General features: G+C 40.2%; 1 protein-coding gene across 2 annotated transcripts in view; it reads left to right on the forward strand.

The window, feature by feature from the left end:
* The window catches only part of Ptprb (protein tyrosine phosphatase receptor type B), a 121,587-nt gene extending 101,810 nt beyond the window's left edge, over positions 1–19,777 (forward strand). For both annotated transcript variants that reach the window (XM_078053131.1, XM_078053132.1), the window contains 7 exons: positions 601–735; positions 2,097–2,219; positions 2,406–2,569; positions 5,010–5,145; positions 11,420–11,540; positions 14,749–17,933; positions 18,005–19,777. In XM_078053131.1, coding sequence (XP_077909257.1) covers positions 601–735; positions 2,097–2,219; positions 2,406–2,569; positions 5,010–5,145; positions 11,420–11,540; positions 14,749–14,771 — 702 coding nt within the window. In that variant the 3' untranslated portion in view covers positions 14,772–17,933; positions 18,005–19,777. The remainder of the gene's footprint in view (positions 1–600; positions 736–2,096; positions 2,220–2,405; positions 2,570–5,009; positions 5,146–11,419; positions 11,541–14,748; positions 17,934–18,004) is intronic.
* Positions 19,778–20,008: the final 231 nt, after the last annotated feature.

Below are 20,008 nucleotides of genomic sequence, written 5' to 3' on the forward strand. Positions count from 1 at the left end.
AGAGGAAGAAGAGGAGAAGAAGAAGAGGAAGAAGAAGAGGAGGAAGAGGAAGAAGAAGGAGAAGGAGAAGGAGAAGGAGACGAAGGAGGAGGAGGAGGAGGAGGAGGAGGAGGAAAGAAGAAGAAAGAAGAAGAGAAAAGAAAAAGGGCTTGGGATCTAGCTTAGTGGTAGAGTGCCCTGGGTTCAGTCACCAGGGAGACACACCACACACACAGAAATCTTCTCCTTCGTGACATCAAATTATTGTATTATCAATTATCCCAAATATCAAAAAGTCAGTTCCTCAAACAGTTTACACACACGCACACACAATCACATAATTGAGGTGAAGGGTTTTCGAGATCACTGCCTGAGTCCTCCATTTGCCTTTTAGAATAGACCCAGCCTGATTAAGGGAAGTTTAGCTCTTAACAATAGTTCAATGTTCTGGCCTTTGTCCTTCCTGCTTTCAAGCCTTGACACTTGTGTAAGTATCTTTCTCTGGAGTCAGGGTCCTGGCAGAGACCTCCAGATCATCTGATCTGCAGAGCTGACTCTTTGTTTACAGTTCTGAAGAAGCCCATTGTTCCCAGCTTTTCCATATTGTAAATTCATCCACAGGGCAACAACTTCAGAAGAGAATACATCGCTACTCAGGGACCGCTTCCTGGCACCAAGGATGACTTCTGGAAAATGGTGTGGGAACAGAACGTTCACAACATTGTCATGGTGACCCAGTGTGTTGAGAAGGGCCGGGTGAGTGAACAGCCGCCCTGACTTCCCACCTTTGCTTTTCGCCATCCAGATGGAATTCACACCTGCCCCCATCCGGACCCCAATCCTAAGCTGTACCCCATGAAACAAAATGCAGATGCTTGAGAATGTTGCTAGTTAATTAAGCCACTCAGTTGTGAAAGGCTCTAACGGGAAATCCAGGTGATTCCAGTTCTTGTTCTGGGCCTGAAGTTTCTGTCAAAGCTTTCTCCCCGTGAGGACTGGGATTGTCAGAAGTGGCCATGACACTGTCAGTAAGAGTGCCTAGCCTCATCTGCTCCATCCTTCGGAGCACAGCTAGGGAAGAGAGACTGCAAGAGTCAAGGGGCCTGTCCCTGCTCTCAAGAAAGAAGTAGGCTGTGTCAGCAGAGGCAAAGCAAAAAGTATCTGGACAAATCATGCAAACTTCTAATACAGCACTTAGATTCCTCTACTTTATATGGTTGATTTTAGGATTAAAAGAGAAATCACATATGAAGTACTTGGTAAATACACGTTGGATTTCCAAATGTCTCTTAGGTCATTCATGCTGCAGTGAGACATGTATGTCCTCAGCAAAACTAGCTTAGTTTAATATAGAGACACATATTAACTATATGCTTAATGGGACAACTAAAATATGTATGTGACCATATAAATATGTTTGTATGTAAAACCTAGAAATGTATTCTATCTTTACACCTGGGATAGCTTATCATAATTACTAGAATAAAAGCCACGTGCACAGTATTCATTATACATATCTTCATACACAAATACATAGTCCTAACAAATGCACATAACTTACAAAACATCCATTTACAAATAAATGTATAAATACTCCCAGACAAAATGCAAAAATAAATAAATAGTGTCCACAGTCCCCTCTCTCCTTTCTTTGCATATGAAAAGACAAGCTTAGCTAACAATTCGGACTTCTCAAAGATCTCTTGGCACATGGCCCAAGCTAGAAAATTGATAAAAATATGAACAAAACAGAGCCAGGAAGACAATGCCTTCCCCTGCTTGACTGGATCATTCTTCAAAAAGAGCAGTAAATAAATTGTAAGTCCTGGTTTATCTGCTAGTGGGACTGGAATGCGGAAGAAATCGATAATAAGAAAAAAAACCTCGAGCCACAAAACACTGTGCTGGAGAGGTAAAGGAATCCAGGTGGGATGGGGAGCGCCTTGTGCAACATCTCCCCGTCCCTTGGAGCAGTCGCCCATCTTCAGTACTGACCTTGAGCAGGTTAATTGCTCCAATTGTTTTAGATCCTAACTCAGGCATTTAGAGGAGGGAAAGTCCAGTTTCTCACGGGAGTTGTTTCCCAACTCACTTTTTTTCCTGTCTTCTTCTTCTAGGTAAAGTGTGATCATTACTGGCCAGCGGATCAGGACTCCCTCTACTATGGGGACCTCATCCTGCAGATGCTCTCAGAGTCGGTGCTGCCTGAGTGGACCATCAGGGAGTTTAAGATATGCAGTGTACGTTAGTTTGCTTCACTTCATTCAGTCACTCCACTTGGAAAGATGGAGATCTGTGAATCTTAACTTTTGTGGGTTCCTCTTTAGCTATAGTTTCAGCCCACAGACGTTCTCACATGGCACAGTTGTCAAATTTGAGTCTGCAGCGGGCCGTTCCTCTGATTATCCTGCTCTCTGCTCTTATAGGAGGAGCAGCTTGATGCAAACAGACTCATCCGTCACTTTCACTATACAGTGTGGCCAGACCACGGAGTCCCAGAGACCACCCAGTCCCTCATCCAGTTTGTGAGAACTGTCAGGGACTACATCAATAGGACTCCAGGTGCTGGGCCCACCGTGGTGCACTGCAGGTATGTGCCAACCTAGGAGACAGTACGATGGCATCCCTGAAAGGACTGTGCCCCAGAGTCTGAAAAAGGGCACAAACATGGGGAATGTGGTGGGTGGAAGGTGTGTCTGAGCCAGCCAACCTATCAGGCCTGGGAGGATTTCTTACGTCCTTCTTCCTTCTGCTCCCCAACCTCATTCCACTGACTTCTCCTTTTCCATTTTCTTCACCTCCCACCTCTCTCCCCCTCACTTTCTATCCTGCTCTCTCCTTCTCTTTCCCTCTTGTTCCTTTTCCTACTGAATGAAATGCAAAATCCTTAAGTGATTTCCATGCCCTTCCCAAGGTCCAGCTCACCTTCAGAGTTCTCAAGAACTCCCTTCCCACTCCAGCCAGAAGGCGACTGTACACACTTATCCTTGCCTCCTACCATCCTCACTCCTTGGAGTGGCTTCCTTTCTCTCCTCCACCTGTACTAACCTCACCAATCCTTCAAGAGCCCCTGATCTGGGCTCCATCCCTTTCTGGTAGCATGTCTTTATTGATGCTGCTATAACAAACCACCACAGACTGAGTAACTTATAAACAATAGAAATTTACTTATTGCGGCTCAGGAGGCTGGGAAGTCCAAGATTAAGGTGCTGACAGATTCAGTATTTTTGGAGGGTCCAGTCTGATTCCAAGATAGTGCCTCCCTGCTGTGTCCTCCAGGAAGGAGGACAGGATTTGTCCTCACAGGAAGGAACAGAAAGGCAAAAAGACCTAGCTGTTGTCCTGCAGCCCTTTTATAAGAGACTAATCTCAACTATAAGGGTGGAGCCCTCAGGGCCTAAGCACCAGTTTAGGAGACACAAACCTTCCAGCCCCAGCATAGCACTTGCCATCTGCAGACCCAGTTTTGCTCTTAAATTTCTGTTCTATCTTCATTTCTCTTTGCTTCATATAGTCTGTCCATAAAATCAACTTAACAAGTGTTCTCTCTCTCTCTCTCTCTCTCTGGGGAGCCTGGTGTTTAGCTAATTAATGTTTGCAACAACACTTTGATAGCCCTAACTGAATGGCACTAATAAATAAAGAGCCGGGGAATTGCTACAGTAAGAGAAATGTCAAGTGCACTAATTTTCTCCCAATCAGCACAACACCCCAGGAGCTCTGAGTTTATATATTATTGGAATGCCAACACTTTTAATGGGAATGTGAGGCACTCAAGGACTTCCTGCTTTCCGAAGAATGACAGGCATTTCATCCAGAATCATTAGAGAACTGTTCTTGTTTATCTGATTGTCAACCTACATAATAACCAGAGGGAAATTCTCCAAAGAATAATAATCTTTATCTGGGAACAGTGCAACATTGCCGTGGGAAATGTAGCATAGTAAACAATGGGTGTGTTCAAAGAGGTTGAGGCAAGGGAAAGTTTTAAAGCAAGAGAGAGAGATTTATATATGCTACTTGGACACAAAGTTCATTGGTCTTGGAGACCTGAGCAAGAGTTGGTATCAGCATTTGGTGGAAGTGCTGATGTCCTGTCCAGAGCTTCATATCTGAATTGCTGCGGGCTTAAAGAATATGATAAACCTTGTTACAAAATCGGTGCATACCTGAAAGGTCGGCAAAGCATCAGGTGCATGTCAACAAAAAGGAAATTCTTGTAGGGACTTAGAAAGTTCTTGAGGAAGAACATATCACTAATGGGCAGGCAGGAATTCTCCCCCTCATAACTTCCCAACTCTAATTTTGTCTGGGTTGATGAGAATAATTTCATCTTGTCATCAGCGACTTGCTCAGAATCAAAAACCCCCAGATTAAACAACCACTTTGGGGAGCAATTTGGCAATCCCTGGCAAAGCTGCAAGTGTTGATACCCTATAACCAACCCAGCAGTTATTCTTCTAGCATAGGCCCTTGATTAGTCGTCACCTGTGTGCACAAAGATGTCCATTGCAACGGACTTTTTGATAGAGAAAAACTAAAAATGATCTCTAAACTAAAATTGTCTACCTATAAGGAATGGATCATCAATGGCTTATGAATTCTTATAGAATGATTAAATGAAATTAGATCTACAACGTGCACAAAACTCAAAATACAATATGGAGTAGAAAAATTGACAAATGATACATAAAATGTGTTAGCATTTTAGTAAAATATTTGAAACATATAAAAGATATTATTTATGGATCTACATATATGTAGGAAAAGTATAAAAACAAACATGGACATGATACACATCAAATGCAGAATGGTACTTACCCTTGATGGGGTAGGGAATGGAGGAGGAGGAAGGGAAAAAAGAGATGGAATACTGGGACTCTAGGTAATGTTTCTCTGAAAGAAAGAAATATTCCTATATTCTCCCATGTCTTGGAAGAGAAAAAGAAAGGTTGGGCCAGAGTCTCTGGGTTCAATCTTGAAAAGCCAATTTAATAAAAAGGCTGAATCTTCCTGCACATCTCTTCTAGTGCTGGTGTGGGTAGGACTGGAACCTTTATTGCGTTGGACCGAATCCTTCAGCAGTTAGACTCCAAAGACTCCGTGGACATTTATGGAGCTGTGCATGACCTAAGACTTCACAGGGTTCACATGGTCCAGACTGAGGTAAGAATTACAGGCTGAAGGATACAGTGCACCCTTCTCCTGCCCCCTAAAACGTCCAGGGCTTTCCTCTGATGAAGGGAAATAACTAGGACACATGAGGAAGAGAAAGAGAAGTGAACATAGACATTTTCCAAGACTTGTTATTTTGTAACAAATCTCAGTGACCTTGAGGATAACGTATGCCCTTATTTTTACTGAGATGGTTGCTCTGCTCAGAAAAGAATTAATTTCAGTGGGTAGGAAGAAAGATGATTATTTTAAAAAACAGTGCATTATACATAGGGGAAAAGGCTAGGCCAACCCATCTTGGAACTCATGTTCAGATAGGCTGGTATGAGCACAAGAACTTCATTAGTGAAGAGGAATAAGATTCCAATCTCTTCTCTACCCACCCACCTGACCAGCTCTACCTGCACCTGCATCTCTGGAGACACCAAGGGACTCTATGTACCTTGCTAAATGCTTCTATTTGTAAGCATTTTGACATTTGCAGATTACTTTTGAATATGTTATCCCATTAAATTTTCATAATACCAAGTAAAAAAGGTATTACATTCCATTTCCAGCCTAGAAAATTGAGGTCCAGATGCTTATGAGCTTTGCACAAAGCCCATAGATATGAGGCTACCACTCTGGCTTGGACCCTGTTCTAGAAAATCCTGGGCCCTTGAGTATCAAGCCACAGCCTCAGGGTTAGCAGTTTGCCCCCCAACCCCCAGCCCATATACCAAGCATGTCTTTCTCCGACATGAGCAATTTGCCAGGCTCAAGTTCTCTTACTCTTGGGTTTCCCAAGTTTTTCCTCAAGTATCTCTGCAAAAATTCTCTTTGTAAAAAAGAAAAATAAAAAAGATTCCCATGGATAAAAAGTTCTATCTACATGCTACTATCTCTCCTCTTAAGTCATAGTAAACATGGAAACTACACAGGCAGCAGCGCTTAAAAATATGGGGGGATCCTGCAGCACAGAGTCACTGTGGGCTTCATTAGCCCACTATTCCCCAAACCACTGTGTCCCCTGAATTCTTTTCTAACACAGCACATTTTAATGTCCAGCAGAACTCTCATTATGTCATTATTCAGCAAAATACTGACGTCATTGCCTCCTGCAGACCGCACCCATTTCCCTGATCTCTGACTGTCCAGGCTGGAGAACAATCTATCCACTGTATCTTGAATATTGTATTATGAAATTGTTCAAAATTACACAGAACTGGGGTTGTGGGGTGTAGATCATCCATAGAATACTTGCTTGGTATGCACAAGGCACTGGATTGGATCTCTAGCACTGAAAAAAATAATGTCCACAAAACTAGAGAAATAGTATAAGGAGGTTTCATATGCCCAAACCCCAAACTTCTACAATTATCAGAATTCTGTGTTATTTTCTCGTCTATATCCTACATACACTGTTCCCCTACTCTGTCCCCTTTAAAATAGTTTAAAGCAAATCCTGCTTATCATATTATGACCACCGCTGCATTTATTATACCTAATGATTTGAACTATAATTCCTAAATTTCATCTAATCAACACTTAAATGTCCCTAATTATCTTTTAGGAAAAAAAAATATTTCTTGTAAAGAAAAATAATACTAGCTGATTTTCGTTAAAATCCAAATAAAGCCCACACATTTTATTTGGTTGTAGTTTCTTTAAAATCGTTCTTTAATCTATGATAATCCTCCCTCCCATGTCTTTTCCATGACATTTAGCCGTCAGGAAACCAGCTCATTTGTTCCGTAGATTTCCCACATTCTGGATGTGGCTAGTTGCTCCATGGGTATTGTGTTTGTTCCTTGTGATTTTTCACCAGCTGGTTGTTAAATCACCTGCTTTGAGGATGGTGTGAGCACTTGCTGTTGCCCCAGGTGACGGGGTAGATCATCTTGCCTATGTCTCGCTGTGGCACAGTCTAAACTAACAGTGGGTTCCTGGGCCATGGGCTGAGCCATTCATCATCAGGGTCCCCTTAACCTTTTGCTTAATGGCTTTAGCAGCCACTTATGATCACTGTCTAACTCTAATTCATTAAGAGTTGAAAATTATATCTTCCTGTGTCAGAATTGTTATCATTCAGTGTTTTTCTCAGGACTACGTGATCCAAAAAGGTAGAAACTTATTTTCCTTCTCTATATCATCTTTTTTTAAAAAAAATCTGAGTGAGCAAATATCCCACAATTGGTTTGCTAAAAAGTCAGCCTCGGTATTTCATTATTAGTTTATTGTTGCTTCCACAAACTCTGACCATAATTAACTTGTAATTTGGGGGCAAAGAAGCTATCATGTTTTACATTTTAAGTAATCTGAGAGCGCTGTGTGTGTGTGTGTGTGTGTGTGTGTGTGTTTTCAGGCTTCCTAGTTACTGTCTTCTTGGGCCATGTTCAGGAATTCCATCACAAATGACACTGGCTGATTTTCAGAGCAGAGGTAGCTGCAATGTGCCAAAGTTCTTCCTCCTCCTCCTCAGAAACAAGGCCTTCCTTTCCTGGTTCTCTCCTCCTCTCACCTCTCTGATGATTCTCTGGCTTTGCTTCTTAACTAGTCTTCTCAATGTTTGGGTTCCTCATAGTTCTGTCCTCAAAGCATGGCTCTGTTTCTCCCAATCTTCATTCTTTGTGATGTCATTCATTTTGAGTCTTCAAGAACCACACATGTGCTCCTTTCTCCCAAATCTAAAGCTCCTTCCCTGGCCCTCACTTAAGGACCTGCCTATCAGACTGTTCCACCTGGAGGCCTTATAGCCACCTCAAACTCAAAATGTTAATACTAAACTCATTATCTTTCCTTGAAAACAACAACAGAAACAACAGAGCAGCATTCCTGCTCTTGTACCTTCCAATTGCCATTAATAGTGTTGCCACCCATGTGTCTGCCCAAGCCAGGGAGCAGACTTCTTTTCCTCCAGTTCCCACATCCAGGCAGTCAGGAAGCCCTGTCAGTTCCACCCAAGATCTTTCTCTTTGTTCTAGTCCCTCCCCTACTGCTACCCCTTGCTCAAACCATTGTTAACTCTGGATGGGCCTATTGTGGTGGCCTGTTACCTCCAAATGGGGCTCCTACCTCCAGCTTCTCCCTTAACAGCTCTTCATTACCACTGCCACTATCAAAGTTCCCTGGGGACCTTGTCAACTCCTGCATAAAAATCCTGAGAAGTTCCCATTGCTTGTAAATTGAACTTAAAATTCTTATCCTTATGCACAAACTTCTTTATAACCCGGCCCTGGCTTACTTCTCCAGCTTCATGTCTACCCGTCTATTCTACATGATGTCCATGTAACAGATATCAATACCAGGTTCTGTTAAAATTAAGCAAGTTTTTCCTCCCTGGGCCAGAATGAACTTTGTTTCTTTCAATCACGATGAAAAAAACATTGCAGTAAGATAGGAATTTTCTTTCTCCCTTTTTGCCTGGTCAAACAAAATCCCAACAATATTCAATAATTTCTGTTTTGCTTGAAGTCTCTGCAAAAGTTGAACTTTTTCTATAGTCTCTGAATCCCTGGCCCTCAAACTGAGCTGACTTACTTGGAAATGGAAACGAGTGCAGAAGGATTTAATCCACAAGTGAGCTCCAGGGAGGTAAACGGTTCCACAAAGGAGAAAGGACATTCTGAGCCCTTGTGTTATTTTTCTGGGTCCATGGTGACAGTTAACCTTGACATTCTTATATACTGGAAATTTGGGATGTAAAGGAATGCAGGTTGTCACAATTTTTAATGAATATATCAGACGGGATTTCTAAACAAATAGGTATTAGACAGGGGAGTTGCAAATGTGTTTCTCCTTTCAGCCTGCCTTGGGGCAAGTTTGCAGCCTGACTTTGAGAGAGATATGCAGATAGAGCAATAACTTGTTAAAGAACATTCATATCAGCTTCTCATGAGAAAGAAACACAGGGATGTTACAGGATTAAAGCTCCTAGATTCCATTTGGGGACTGTCTTGGAGGTTGCATGACCCATGTAATCTACAGCTCACCCATACTAGAATTTTGTTTCCAGAATATATATGCACTTTCATATTATTTCATCACTTGGAATGCCCTACTTGGTTCAAATTCTTACTAATGTCACCTTTTCTATCTAGCTTGATACTTTCCTCCCCCAAAAGAAAACTCAAGGGCTTCCTCTTCTATATGAAACTTTTCACACAATTCTATTTTATGTTTATCATCTTCTGGTATTTGTTCACATGTCTGCCCTTCTGCTAAACTATGCACTCAGGAACCATGAAAGGTCAGACATATAATACTATAAATACTATCCAACACTACAAATACTGGTAAAATTGAATGGAACTGAATGTGTTAACGCCAAACCAAGGCTTTGCCAATTAACGTGACATAATTTTTCATGATTTGAGGTTCATCTATTAGAATTTTTTTTTAACTTTTCATTAAGAATAAAGTGAGAAGCACATTAAAAATCTGACGGTTTCCGTAGTAATCATTTCCAAAGGGACACTCTATTGGGAAAAGAATTTATATTTAAGACAAGGCAAATAAATGGATATTAACTAGTTTCAAAGCCCACAGTGGACCATTGCTGAAGAATTTATTAATAGGCCATGGCATAGATATAATAGAGTTCATTCACAGTTTAGCTCTAAGGTCCCAAAATAATTTTACCCTCCCAGTAGAATTAAAAATAGGAATTATGTTTTGCATAAGAGGACACAATGAGATGTCAGTCTATAATTTTAAAACAGCAAAAAGTCTGTCTTGTTCCAACAACAATTCTCAGAATAGTTCTCTTCCTAAATTTTCAAGGTCAATGTGGCATAAAACACTCATAAAAATGAGTAGGATCTGTGAGTTGAAAGGCAAAGAATAGTTATTAATATTTGTGCAGGCCTCATTTATGATTGATTTGGTTTTCCAATATGTCACAAGGTATTAATTATTCCAGACCTAAATTATAAAGTCCCATGAGAAGATGCCCAGACTGGCTTCTACCAATCCATAACAACAAGTACTGGTCCACTTTGAAAAATTGTTAGTGAGAGGAGATTTTTTTTTTTTAGCCTTATTTTGTATCTCAAATCTTTTATTAATTACTATTGACTACACTGATTGCTTTAAACATGCGATCCAGAAATATTTTTCAGTATCCATGTAACAGACATCAATACCAGGTCTTTTTTTTTTTTTTTTTTTTGGAGGGGGAGCTACTGGGGCTTATACCCTTTAATGGAAGAAAAAAAACAAAACAAAGATGTTATCTGTGGGGAGACTTTGGGCTCCTTGTTTTCTAGATGGAGAAACAGAGGCTGAGAAGCCTCACAGTTCAGCCAGGATCTGATAGAGGCTAAGCACCCAGTCTCCTCTGTGTGCTCCCCTCTTATCCTTCTCGCTCCCTGGGCTCTGAGCAATTGTCACATCATTAAGGGGAGCCCTAGGCCAAGCGCAAAGTCCACACAGACATCCTCTCCCTGCTCCATGCACAAATTGGTTGCCTGTGGCTGAGACACTGGTGTCAGTGGAAGACTTTAAAGTGTCTTCAGGCTCCAAAGCACCGACTTTTCTATATTTGTTTATGTTTCTAAAGTAGTTAATCCTCACATAACTGACAGGCGGGTCCTTCTCACTAGGTAACCCTCTGGGATTCTCTGCAGTCAGCCAGCATCTTTGAGATTCCTGCCTGAGCCAGACTCAGGTGCTGATTGAACAGAGCTGGACTAGAGGCTGACCTTGCAAGAACTGACATACCTCCTTTTTCTCACTGTGTCTGCAAAACAAGGGGAACAGAACAAGCATGCTGTGAAATTATCTTCTCATAAGAAAATCCGTGCAGTGAAAACATGAAGTTGGAGGCCCATACCCCTGGGTCAAATCTTAGGGCCCCATTTCTGAGCTGTGTGACCTTAGAGAAGTTAATGAACTTCTCAGTCTCAGTTTATATTGATAATTATATACTTGACAAGGTTGTTGAAATCATGAAATGACTATGAAGAGTGCATAGCTTATGTTTGGCGTTCATTCATCTATTTAATTCTCAAATTACCGATTGCCTAGACCTCGTTCTAGGTATTCACAGTACATGCTGTATCGATATGCATCATGTGAAAGAAATGAATAAACACCCTCTGCCCATTACCATTCTTCTCTTTTCAGTGGTTAAAAATTATTCCCTCTTTTATGTACCAAGGTGATGATCAAAAGATTTGCTAACTGTACAGAACCCTATCACTGTCAGTGTTTTGTGACAGCCCCTCCCCTTTCTTAGGCTTGAGAACAGGCCCTCCTCTGATTTTTGTTTTCTGCTTTTCCATAGTGTCAATACATATATCTACATCAGTGTGTAAGAGATGTCCTCAGAGCAAGGAAGCTACGGAGTGAACAAGAAAACCCCTTGTTTCCAATCTACGAAAATGTGAATCCAGAGTATCACAGAGGTAGGATCTTGTTCATTAGCTTTTAAGTCATTTTTCAATACTTAGTCAGTCTGGAAGTTGTTAATCACTTAAAGCTCTTTTGTTTCTTATTTTACCCAGAAAGTCCCCCTAAAAGAATGGCAACAGGGAGAAGAGGCACAGTTAGGAGGGTACTCCCACATTCCAGCAGCGATTCCAGGAAGTGTTTCTATCTCCCTAGCCCAGGATGCACTTTATTAAGGAATCAGTTTAACATTCCTTTTTCTAGCAATGAGCCTCACCCCCTGAGAAGGATGCATTGAAATCACAATGGAGAGTTCAAGTGGTAAAATTGTGTGGAGAAGAATTTGGCAATCAAGTAATCCGAATCCTTAATATGTTCTTATTTTGTAACACAGTACTTTTCCTGCCACCCTAAATTCAAAAAAAAGCTTCGTGCATAAATCTTTTCACAGTTAAAAGTTTGAGTGGAAAACACTGTTTAACAAAGGACCGCATTAGATAGCTTTGCATTTAGCACAATGAAATACCTGAGGCAGCTGACTTTGTAAAGACAAAGGATTTAGTTAGCCCACATTTGGGGAGCTTCAAGGATATGGTGCTGCCATTGGCTCAATCCTGGGGAGGATCTCGTGGTAAATGGTGGATGGCAGTCACAGGAGTGCCTGACAAGAGCAAGCAGTCACATCTTAAGCTAGGAAGTGAGAGAGCTGGGTGGGGCCATCTTAGGCAACTATAACGACCTTTTCAAAAGAAGGAGTCCCCTGAGAACTAACTCCCAAAGGTCTAAGGACCCCAAGCTAGGCCCCACATCCCGAAAGTTCTACCACAGTATTTCCTAACACTGCCACCGTGCAGACCACTCCTTCAATCATAGTGGACCCTTGGTGGTGCAAACCATATTCAAACCACAGCAAGGACTAAATACCATGGTGTATCACTTCATAAAATAGGACGTTGGCATTAAGAATGAAGGGCTTGCCTGGCATGTGTGAGGCACTGGGTTCAACCGTCAGCACTGCATGAAGAAACAAAGCCCATCAACAACAAAAAGAAAAGAACAAAAAGCATGAAGGACTTAGGTTTGGCCTGGTGGTGAATGCCTATAACCAGATTCTTGGGAGACTGAGGCAGGAGAATGGCAAGTCTGAGGCCAGCCTCAACAACTTAGTGAGACCTTGTCTCACAACAAAAATAAAAAGGTCTGGGAATGTAGCTGGGGATATAACATGCCCCTGGAATCAATCTCCAGTACTGGAAAAAAAAGAAGGTCTTGGGTCATGGCTTAGTGATAGAGCACTTGCCTAATAAGGGTGAGGTCCTTGGTTTGATCTCCAGCACCGCAAAAGAAAAAGAAAAGTCAAGAGTTTTGGAGATAGAAATAGAGATAGAGATGTATTTAGATGAACTCTCACTACATTGCCCACTGGCCTCCAACTCTAGGGCTCAAGCAATTCTTTTTCTTCAGCCTCCTGAATAGCTATGACTACAGGCATATACCACCTCACCTAGCTTAAGAATGTTATTTTTTAATATATTACAGTAATATGGATATTCTTACAAATAAGTTGTCTTAGTCCATTTTGTATTGCTATAGCAAAATATCTGAGACTGTGTACTTTAAAAAGAGGATTGGGCCAGGGAGGTAGTTCAGTGATAGAGTACAGGCTTAGCATGCTCAAGTCTTCTCAGCATAGCACAAAAAAAAAAAAAAAAAAAAAAAAAAAGAAAGGGAAAGAAAGAGAAATGATTTTTATTTCACTCCTAATTCTTGAGGCTAAAAGTCCAAGATTGGGCAGACTCCATCTGTTCAGCCTCTGATGGGGCTTCCTGGGTGCATCACAGCATGGCAATGTCATCACCTAGTGACAGGACATGTGATGGTGAAAAGCATTATATGATGAGAAAGGGACCAAGAAGCTGGGGAGGAGCAAAGCTTAAAATAGCCTACTCTTGCAGGAACTAAGCCACTCTCACGAGGCCTAACCCACAGAGAGACCAGCATCAATCCCTTCACCATGGCAGTGAGGACCTGGTCATTCCTTCTAGACCCCACTAGTCCTTCCACCTTTCAGAATTGTTACCCTGGGGACCGAGCTTCCAAGACTTGAACCTTTTTGATGACAAACCACATCAAAACTATAGCATAAGTTAAATAATAGATGCAGAATGTAATACAAAAACAAAGCGTGAAGGGCAAGACCAGGAGAAAATGCAGTAGTAAAATACATTTCTCTGAACAATAGAAAAATATGTGATTTTTCTCTTCTGTTTTTATGTATATTCTAGAACAAGCATGGAACACTTCCAAATAAAAAAATTAGCAGAAAAAAAATTACAAGTACTTCTTTGATCAAACAATGACTGATTGCTAAGAGAATGGTTTTCATGCCTTGTCCGACTCTGGGCCATCATTAATAATGACCTAAGTTATCGAATAGACTGATTGCAAATGTGAGCATGCATTATGTTGGTTAGATCTGTTTCTACCTACCAGCAACTTTCTCTCCAGGAGGACTGAGAGCTACCTAAAATCAGATAATTTTCCTTTGATAAGCATTATTTCAGACCTGTCTTATCTTCATTTCTAAATGACCTTAAGTTGGCAATGCCTCTTAATGTCTTAATGTTTCTTTTATTGAGTCCTCTGTACCCGCTATACGAACCAGCTTGCCCATGTGTTGAATAGTTAGTTAATAATCCGTAAAGCACAAATAGAGACCTACTATTTAGAGGAGTCTTTGTAAATCAGATAATCTTTTGTATTATGAATAATTACCCCCTAATTTATCTGTATAGTAAATTATGGAGAACTCTCTGGGGGATCTTAGAGGTTCCTTTGTCTTGCTTTGATCTTTTGGAGACTTTTTTTTTTTTTTTTAGAACAGTCTTGGGCATGTCTAAAAAAAACTAACTATGGGATAAAATCACCACCATCTTGAAAGCTAAGATTTAGATCCTAGCATTAATGAGCTGGGTGGCCCTGAGTGAGTTACTTTGTCCCTCTGAGCCGGTAACTTTATCTGTAAAGCCAGAGGGTATGGACTAACATCACTCACCCCTTCCAAATCTGATAATCTATTTCCAAATGGAGTGACCTGGCCGTCCTCATCCTAAACCATGTAGAGCTTTAGTCATTTCCAGTAGCCCTCCGACTTGTCATTTTCACAAACAGAACGACAGTGACATCCACTGCTGCGGTCTCTAATCACCTTGTCCTCCCTTTCAGATGCAGTCTATTCAAGGCATTAAGAATGTACTCGAAGATCTCCTGGATAAAAAAATTTTCACTGTGTGATTTTGTTTTAAAAAAAATTTGCTTCTTGCCCTGCAGAGGTGCCAACTATTTCTGTCAATACTATGTATAATTTATTAATCTGGAGAATGTTAAAGAATTTATGTAATTTAAAGGTAACAGATATTATTGTACATAGTTGTATTTTGTAGTTTTTTCTGTAAATATGTATTTTTTCATAATGTTTAATATTAAGCTTTATATAATACTATTTTTTCACCCAAAAGTGTTCATGGCTTGTTCTACGTAAACCAATTCAACCTGTATGGCAGGATTACTGGTAAAATGGGCATGGAAGTGTTTGCAGAGAAAGATCCCTCGGGCTGTGTGTTTCTTACCTGCTGTAATATTCGCTGGACAGGATAAAGAGCAGGGACTAGAGAGAACATATAGCATGGCTAGCTTTGCTGCACTGCTGTCCCATGAATCTTGAAGTCCACGTATGATTCAGATGTTATTAGGATAAATAAAAGTCAAAACAGGATTAGGATAGCGGGAATAATTCTGTTTAGAGTGGATGCTTAGTATGCATTGATCATAAACATGAAAAAAAAAGAAAAAATAAAGTACTAGGAGAGGAATTTTTCAGATTCATGCATCAGACTGTACCAAAGCTGAGCTTTGTCATTTTGACTAAATGAGCTGCTCTTTGCTCTTGTTCCTGCCACAGATTCAAGCCCAAGTAGCCAGATCAGGGGTCTTGTGACTTTAGTACAAGCTCAGGCTGCAGGGTTGAGGGAATTCCTTGTGTTAAGAAGAATCTCAGCTGTACCCTGACTGGAAACAAAGCACACAAAACTCCATGCGTAGTAACTAGAGATTATTTTGCTGCATTCACAGTGTGGAACATGAACATGCTTACCTGTGCTGTAGTGTTGGCTTATGGACACACACTGGTCCTTGTCTTCTTTCCAGTGGTCTGCTTTCCTGGAGAGATCATGTTTAGTTTTCCCATGAAAAGATTATGTTGGCAGATTATGCTCTTGGTCAAAGGATCTAATACCAACATTGTCATAGAAACTTCTATCAACATCATATATAGCTAATTAAAAAGCAAACAGCAACAAAAACAAAATTGCAGTGGTTTTTAGTGCAAATTTTTCCAAAAGATTTTTATAGTCGGTCAATGAAGTCAAAATTTCAAGTCACCTAAAGTTGCATTTAATATAAAAGGCCATACGTACTCTACCAAGTTAATCCTCAGTATTTGTGCCTTATTTTGATTATGACAAATTTCAGGGAGTCGGGAAGTGGGCATTGCCTTTATCAAGGTTCAGTTCTAAGAGCCTTTCTGGGAAAAATCATAAAAGCATTTTTATGAAATTCTTATGGCTACCTGATAAAACAAACTGGAGATATTTGCCTTTAATTAGAGGTCATATTTGAGATCTCACCAATTCATTGGCAGAAAAAAAAAAACTTTTTTTTTGTCAAAGTATCTTGCTACTAACATAAATTTCCATTAATAGTATAACAAGTCTTATTGTGCCTAAAATATTTATATTTATATAACTCTGTACCCAACTTGGGAATTTTTCTGGGGTGATTTGAAGTATCGAAATAGAGGGACACTTCACAAGGATGAATGTGCAGAGTAACAAAAGGATTCAAAGTTTTCCCAGCTTCTTTGTGCCCTTGTAAAGTGACAGCATTAGGCTCTGATTCAGGATCAGGGAACTAAATAGCTACTCTAGGAAAGAAATGGAACAACGTTTGTGTTAAGTGAGGCAGATATGCACCGGGAGGGAAACAGAGGTCAGTAACTTAGGAGGTTTGATATTGATGAAGAATCATTTTATCTACACTATAAAGAAAAGCAAGAAGAAAACAAAACATTTTCAAACTAAGATTATTCTGTGCAAAGCACATTGATGCCTGAAGAGAGAAATTCATTTTTGACTTTTCACTCCTTCAGAAAACTTTTAGTAAGGGCCGGCAAACACTACCAGAATCTACATTTCTACCCACATTCATAGAACACATGGTAATAATAAAGTTAAGGCCATTGTCACCATTTTCATTTGAATTTAAAAGAGGACCTGGGCAAAGGACTGAGATTACTGAGCCAGTCTAGAGCAGTGGTCACCTTCCAGGAGCCTCTCTCTGGCAAGTAATGAGGCTGCTTCTGTAGCAACCACTGGATCCAAATGAGAGCAACTGACAGTGCGCAGCCCGGGAGTCACAGCCCTTAACAACCTACACATCTGTAACAGTAAATAACACACACCTGGCAACATCGGAGATGGAATCAGAGTTACAGAAATGAATACGAGGAGGGGAAGCTGTACTTTTTTTTTTTTTTAGTCTAATCCAGGAAATATTGATTCCTACTCTACACCTAATTTTAAATCTCCTTAGCAACAAATATTACACTATTCCCTTTTGCTCCCAGGAAGACTAAATACGTAATATAGTTGATCTATTCATTAAATTTAAGAGAAGGGGAAAAAAAGACTTCCTTGACATTCAGCTCAATTGGATATATTTCCATTTAATTGCATCATGGGGCTGGTCTCAGCAAACATTCCGTTTCCTGTCTTGGTGGGCATCCTGTCTGTGCACCTGTGGGGTACACTTTAATCATCAAGGTTTCCAAGTGGTTTGGAGCTCTCAAATCTACGGAGAGTCCTGTCTTGCATCTTAATCATTATTTATCCAAGTTCCTTATAATTAACTCCTTTAATCTCTTCTCATTAAATCAATTTTGTATTATCATGAAGTCTTTCTCTGAAAAGCAGCCAGTTTTTCAGCTCTTGAATCAGTTCTTCAGAGATGTACTTCCCTGTCTGGGCTTGCACATATTTGTCCTAATAACTTCCCAACCCTTAGTCCTCTAAGCTCCATGGCTTGCCCCCTCTCCCTGTCAAATATGTTTGCTCTGCTGGTTGAATGTGATTTTTCCTTCTGTTCTTCTTAATGCTTTGTACCCATTGGTATAATTTTATAGGCTCCACGGTATAAAAGAGATAACCATGCTCTCATTTTCAAATACTGAAATGCGACAAAACAGTTTGGGATTTGTTTTTTGGCGGGGAGGGTCTTTAATTAATTTTGTTATTACCTCCTGGAAGAAAGCCCAAAATGACATGAAAAAAATAATATGAAGCCATTTAGCAGATGTCCAGCAATACAAAAATAAGACTCGACGTGTTACACTTCACACTCTGATTCTCTTGCCTTGGTGCAAGAGAATCCAGTTTCCTAATTAAATACTCTCCTTACCCTTTGTAACAAAATTATCTGCCATCTACCAAATTCTTGTTCACTTAGCTGTCTGGGAATTCCTTGAGGTTGGAATCCTGAAATCCTAAACCTCACAGATCCGCCTGATAGTGAAGGGTCCCTTCCGAGACCCAGCTCTTGGGTACTCTGGTATATCAGTTCACACACGTGGACCAAACCAAACCTGACTTAGCAACATGAATAGGTGATAAGCTGCTGGCTTATGGTAACTGATCAGCCAAGGTGGAGTGGCCAGAAGGGAAGAGTGGTCCTCCTCCAAATGGAGTGAGCAAGCTCTCAGCCCTTCCTCATTCCTGAAGAGTCAAGAGTAGAAAATGTCATATTTACCTAAATGTCTTGTTCATTTCCAGAGGATCTTTAGTCTGAGATTTAGAATCACATCAGGCATGCAAAGAATGTTTCACATCAAAGAAAACTGCAAAGCATGACTGCAGGCAGCAAATAAAATGACACAAAGATGGGAAAATATTTGAATAAAAGGAATTGAACCAGACCAAGAAGATAAAGCAGCCTTTCTTCTGTGGCCAGCCATACTGTCCCTTAAAAATCTCTGTCATGTATTTCCATCAGGACATACGAATTGAACATCCCTAATCCAAAACTCTGAAATCCAAAATGCTCCAAATCCAAGAGTTTTTTTTTTTTTTTTTTTTTAACTAAACCGACACCACAGTGGAAAATTCCACCCTGGCCTTAGTTTACACATGACAGTCAAAACAACAGGTGCACTAAAAACATTGTATAAAATTATTTTCAAGTCAGGGGCAGCAGCAGAGCACATCTGTAATCCTGGATCCTTGGGAAGCTGAGGTGGGAGAATTGCAAGTTCAAGGCCAGCCTAGGCAGCTTATTGAGACCTTGTTTCAAAATATAAAACAAAATGGGCTTAGGATACAGCTCAGTGGTAGAGTACTTGACTAGCACATCCAGAGCTCTGGGTTTAATTCCCTTCTCCATTGAAAAAAAATTTTTTAGGGCTGGGTGCCTTGGTGCATGCCTGGATTACAAGTTCAAAGCCAGCCTCAGCAACGGCGAGGCCCTAAGCAGCTCAGTGAGACCCTATCTCTAAATAAAATAGGGCTGAGGATGTGGCTCAGTAGTTGGGTGCTCCTCAGTTCAATGCCCAGTACCAAAAAATTTTTTTTACTTTCCATATTTAGACTTGGGTCCCATTCCCAAGGTAACCATTATATGTAAATACTCTACCATCCCCCAAAAAAGTGAAATCCAAAATACTTTTGGTATTTTACATAAGGAATATTCAACCTGTATTAACCTTTTTGGGGATTCATTTTGACTGTGTTGGCCAGATAATTTATCTGATAAAGCAATTGAATTGATTCATTTAGTTTGTGAATTGACCAGATGTTTGACTAAATTTACTGTGTTTGGGATTCTGTAATTTAATCCACCTTAGATTCTTATAGTGCATGATGATTTTGAAAATGTTTGGCCATTTTAGTTAAAATTCAGGGTAACATTTGATGCAGCCATGATAACAACAAAAATCTGTTCTGTTCTAAAAATGTTTCTAGCAATGAAAGTATTTCTGGCTAAAAGAATACTCTTGACTGGTAGGGAGGCTCCCTTGGAATAAATGTATGCATTTAATTTTTTTTAAAGATTGCCTATATAGATACATTTATTAAATAAGGAAATTGTTGGTGAATGTTCCTAAAATAGAGGTTGATGTAATGGAAATAAAAGATATATTAAAAGATTTACCAAAGATTATTTTTATATCCTATATGCCAATGCACATGATCTTATATAAGGTACCAAAATAAGTTATTCAAAACTGCAAATAATGTCAGACAAATGCAACGTGTCCCTTCTAGAATAGTCACAAGAAGGGTTTGTTATGGCTGTTTTCTGCTTTAAGTAATTTCTTTCAAGAATGCCATAATCAAGCTGGGTGTGGTAGCGCATGCCTATAATCTCAGCAACCTGG

This window comes from Ictidomys tridecemlineatus, chromosome 6 (genome assembly GCF_052094955.1).
Source record: "Ictidomys tridecemlineatus isolate mIctTri1 chromosome 6, mIctTri1.hap1, whole genome shotgun sequence".
Taxonomy (NCBI): Eukaryota; Metazoa; Chordata; class Mammalia; order Rodentia; family Sciuridae; genus Ictidomys; species Ictidomys tridecemlineatus.